Genomic DNA, 5,224 nt, shown 5'->3' on the forward strand with positions numbered 1-5,224 from the left:
CTTTTTTCAAGGTTTTATTTTAATTTAAAATACATTGTTCATGCAAAACTGTTGATAGTTCTTACAAAACATCCCTTCCACGTTCCCCTCAGACTATGATAGTGCATGCTTTGAGTTCTCCTGTGGGGCTCTCAGCACAGCACTCAGGTGACTAGTTAGCCATACTGTCGAACTCTCAAGACAGTCCCTTGAAGAAAAGGGGCAGGTTCGCTGTAGCTGGAGCCCGAAGCCTCTCACAGGGCCTGGGACAGCTGTGTGCAGCCTGCATAGAACCCTTTAGTTCATGCTCTTCTGTCACAGAACCTAATCTCTGCCTATAGGGGTGTCTTAAAGCTGAGAACGTGTTTCCATCACCAGGAAAGTGCCTTCCCCATCCACCAGGGATCGCTGAGCCATAGCAAGTCATTCTGAAGCCAACTCCGGCTGGAACGTGGGTTTCTTAGGGAGTGGGTTGCTTTGGTTACCAGTTCCCTGGTCCCTTCTTTTGTCTTCTGTGGGGCTGGCCATGGCTGATGTTTTCAGCTACTGGAGGGAAGCATCTTCATTTCTCTCTGATGTCTCCATATGGTGACCGTGGGACTTCTTTATAGGCCACGATGCTGTAAGAATTTACCGTAGAGACTTACAAGAGAAAAGCTGGACTGGGGTAAAGGTGAAGCTGCCCTCGCAGGGTTAATGAGACTTACAAGCCAGGCAATAGGCAAAATCATAGGTAGGCATTGACCAGGGTGTGCTGCTGCACTGTGACCTACTTCCCTGCAGCTGCTAACTAAAAGGAGCATGTTGACCACTTAGAATCTCTGATACTGGACCTTTTTACTTAAGAATTGCTTAAGTAAATTTCAATTTTAATTTTTTTTTTGAGACGGAGTTTTGCTCTTGTTGCCCAGGCTGATGGAGCGATCTTGGCTCACTGCAACCTCTGCATCTCAGGTTCAAGCGATTCTCCTGCCTCAGCCTCCTGAGTAGCTGGGATTACAGGCATGCACCCTGCTAATTTTGCATTTTTAGTAGAGACAGGATTTCTCTATGTTGGTCAGGCTGGTCTTGAACTCCCGACCTCAGGCGATCCACCCACCTCGGCCTCCTAAAGTGCTGGGATTACAGACATGAGCCACCACACCCAGCCGGTGTTTTTCCGATCCTGAATTCCAGCAGAATGGCTGGTGCCAACCTAGCCTGAAGACCCTCACCAAGGAAACAACTCAGCACAGGAATGCGGTTTCTTCATCTCCCTGTCCTATGATTTCAACCCTCACTTCTTGACCAATCCATTGCACCTCATCCATTGCACCTGGCAGCTGGTGTGGCCTCTCCCTACACTAGCCCATCACCCATCCAGACCCCTTAGAAGCCCATCCCCAAACCTCCCTGGGAGGTGGGTTTAAGGTTTCCTCCCATCTCCTTGTTCGGCTGCTGTATATCATTAAATGCTTTTTCTGCTGCAACCCTGCTGTCTCGGAGTGTGTTACTGTGCAGTGGGCAGTTGAACCTGGTGGTCCTGTAACAAAGCATGCGCCTTTTCCTCCCTATCCATCAGGCCATCTCTATCACTGGTAGACTTAAAATTTTTTATTCATTTATGGCATCAGAATGCTGCACTGAGTGCAGAGAGATTGTCCAAAGGAACATCTCTTACTTCAGGTTCGTGCCAGTCTTGCAAGTACTGAACTTCTCCCTGTTGCCCATAACATCCTGAGCCCTTTGCCTCCACATTTTCTTTTTCCTAGAATCTCTTTCCATGTCACTTCTGCCTGGGGATTAACTCCCATGTATATCTCAAGATGGAGATTAAGCCTTTGCTAATTGCAAGCAGAATTCGCTGCCTCATCTTCTACCTTTCCATAGCTCCTTTATCCATTACATTGTTTAAAATTATCTTAAGATAATTTTAAATGCACAGCAATTAGGAGGTCTGAATTGAAGTCCTGGATCAGTGTGACTTTGGCTTGTCCTTCAAGCTCTGGTGCCATGGGCTTTCTCACCTGCTTGAACTCCAGAATCCTCAGCTTCTAAGCTACAGCACAGCACTTCTTGATGAATGAACAATACCTGGAGGTGCTAACATGGGTTGTGCACTTAGATCCACGCCTTTTAAGGGAAATGTTGTAGAGACTTCCCAACATGCAGATTTCCCTTCTATGAGTGCTACAACCCTACTGAGAGGGGCGCTGACTGTCCTTAAGACTCATCGTATTACAAGGCTGGCAAGTGGAGAGTGAAGACTTGGAAGCAGCCAGCACAGGGCCACATGACCCTTGACCCCTGCTGTGGACCACTACAGCACAGCCACAAGGTGATGGCCAGCACCTGACTTCATGAGCAGCCCCAGGCAGCTCTGGGATGTGGGCAGTCAGCAGTACTGACTTATTAGTCAGCGTAAGTTAGTGTTGTGAGAGATGCTACACCCTCTGACTGGGCACGCATTCATTAAACAAATGCTTTTTGATTACTTCCTATATGCTAGGTTCTGTGGACACAGAGGCTACAAGGAGAGCCAAACAGCCATGGTCTCTGCCCTCAGGAAGCCTTCAGTCTAGTGGGAAAGCATGTTAAACAGCTAATCATGAAATCCTCATCACTGCATGCCACAAAGGAGAATAGGGGAAGCTCTGGGGGCATGTAATAGAAGGGTCTCATTTAGATTGAGGAGGGTTAGGAAAATTCTCTTTGAGAAAATGGTGTTTCAGTTAAGACCACAACTACTTGGGTGGGAAAGAGGTGTGGGTGGAGGAGGAAGAGTGGGAGGGGAGGCGACTGTGGCTGAGGGTTGGGGAGGGTGGGCAATGGCAGGAACAGGAGGTGAGAGAGGGTGGTCAGGCCAGCTTATGCAGGGCCTTGTCATCCATAGTTTTTTGTTGTTGTTTTTGTTTTTGTTCCTTTTTTGAGACAGAGTCTTGCTCTGTCACCCAGGCTGGAGCACAGTGGCGTGATCTTTGCTCATTGCAGCCTCCACCTCCTGGGCTCAAGCAGTCCTCCCACATCAGCCTCCCACGTAGCTGGGACTACAGGCATGCACCCCAGGCCCGGCTAATTTATTAATTTTTGTAGAAATGGGGTCTCACTATATTTCCCAGGCTGGTCTCAAGCTCCTGAGCTCAATCAGTTCCCCAACCTCAGCCTCCCAAAGTGCTGGGATTATAGGTGTGAGCCACTATACCCAGCCAAACATTTGGGTTTTATCCTAAGAGCAATGAAAGCCAAGTGCAGGGCGTGGAGAAGGTGGTGTTACGACCTGATTGACACTGTAAGGACCTTGCTCTGGCCACCTGCTGGAGAGAGGATGGGAGTGGAGAACAGGAGTGGATGTATGGAGAATGGCTCAGAGGCTTGGTCACCAGGTGCTTTGGATTGGGGGTAGCGGTGAGATAAAAGGAAAAGCATGAGTTGAGGCATATTTCAGAAGCAGAATCAGTGAATCAGGCCTGAATGAGTGGAGGTGGGGGGAGATGAAGGACAGAGTGGATGCTGGTGACTCTCAGGTTTCTACCCGGGGCAGGTGGTGCCGCCATTTAATGAGACCATGAGATTGGAAAGACAGGAATGTGAGCAGACTTAGGAGGGTATCAAGAACCGTATTTTGGAAGTTTAAATGGTAACGTGAAGCTTTGGAAGTGATTTAGGTTGCTTAGACAATGTAAAGTGGGAAGGCAGCCCAGAGCAGAATCCCAAACAATTCCTACATTGGAGGTTTGTAGAGAAGAAACTATCAGGTAAGTGGGAGAAAAACCAGAAGAATGAGGTGTCTCGAAAGCCATGTGACAAATACCTCCAGAGGAGAGAGTGATCAACGGCATTAGGGGCCGCGAGAAATCATGTCAGATGAAGGCAGCAGCAGGTTGACTGATGCAGCTAAAAAGTCATCAGTGGCCTTAGTGAGGGCAGCGCTGGTGGGGTTGAGCAGGGGCAGCCAGTTGAGTCAGACTGGAGTGGGGAGGAGGCAGCGTGCGCAGACCCGCCTTGGGAGAACTTGACTCTGAAGAGGAGGAGGGGGAAAGATCCTATGTCAGTTCTGGTAGAAGAATTCAGGAGAGAGTGAAGCAGTGGAGTGAGCTTTCTAAGGAGGTGGGAGAGGCCACACCGGCTGCCAGGTGCAATGGATGAGGTGGATGGGAGAGACTGCCTGGCTTCATTCAAATCCTGTCTCTGCCACCTCCTAGCTGTGTACCCTTTGGCAAATTATATAATACCTTGGAGGCTGTTTCCTCCCCTGCAAAACAGCGATAATAATAGTAATTCCCACAGAGGATTGTTTGGGAAGATTAGTTAAAATATATGAAAGAAAGTAGTGCCTGGGCGGTAAGGGCTATTTAAGAGTTTGCTGTTATTATCATTAAAAAAAGAAGATGGATGCAAATGAACAGGGTTGTGGATTAGAGAAGACCAGGATATTCTGTCGTGATAGCTTGGCTTCTGTTTTCTTTTTTTTTTTTCCAAGATGGAGTCTTGCTCTGTCACCCAGGCTACAGTGCAGTGGTGCAAACTCAGCTCACTGCAACCTCTGCCTCCTGGGTTCAAGCGATTCTCCTGCCTCAGCCTCCCGAGTAGCTGGGACTACAAGCCCACACTGCCACACCCGGCTAATTTTTGTATTTTCAGTAAAGACAAGTTTCACTATATTGGCCAGGCTTGTCTTGAAATCCTGACCTTGTGATCTGCCCACTTTGGCCTCCCAAAGTGCTGGGATTACAGGCATGAGCCACCGCGCCCCGTCTGGCTTGTTTTCTCAATGAAAAATGAGACATTTGTTAAGTGCATGTATACTGGAGGGCATGAAGGGAGAGGGTTATGGATGAGCAGAGCCTCACAATTATTTCCTCAGCATCTCCCTATTGCGTCTAAAGAGCAAACAGGAGAGAGCAAGTTCTTACGGTAGCATGAAATTGGCTCACTTTGGTACCAAGAAGGGGTACAGCCACAGCCCCCTAGGATTGCAGACAGGCTGGGATCTCTCCTTGCATCGAGGAAGAGGATGCTGACTCTGACCCAGTCCAGCCTCTGCCCTCCGAGTCCTCCTCTGCCCTCCAAGCCCTCCTCTGCCCTGCGAGCCCTCCTCTGCCCTGCCAGCCCTCCTCTGCCCTCCGAGCCCTCCTCTGCCCTCCGAGCCCTCCTCTGCCCTGCGAGTCCTCCTCTGCCCTCCGAGCCCTCCTCTGCCCTCCGAGTCCTCCTCTGCCCTGTGAGCCCTCCTCTGCCCTCCGAGCCCTCCTCTGCCCTCCGAGCCCTC

The 5,224-nt window shown here is 49.5% G+C and overlaps 1 protein-coding gene across 1 annotated transcript in view; it reads right to left on the reverse strand.

Annotated features, from left to right (window-relative positions):
- SLC46A2 (solute carrier family 46 member 2) overlaps positions 1–5,224 on the reverse strand; it is a 12,344-nt gene continuing 7,120 nt past the window's right edge. The window contains exon 4 of the mRNA XM_032240379.1: positions 1–599. Coding sequence (XP_032096270.1) covers positions 542–599 — 58 coding nt within the window. The 3' untranslated portion in view covers positions 1–541. The remainder of the gene's footprint in view (positions 600–5,224) is intronic.

The sequence above is a fragment of the Sapajus apella genome, unplaced genomic scaffold (assembly GCF_009761245.1).
Source record: "Sapajus apella isolate SASKATOON/1434 unplaced genomic scaffold, GSC_monkey_1.0 scaffold46, whole genome shotgun sequence".
Lineage (NCBI taxonomy): Eukaryota > Metazoa > Chordata > Mammalia > Primates > Cebidae > Sapajus > Sapajus apella.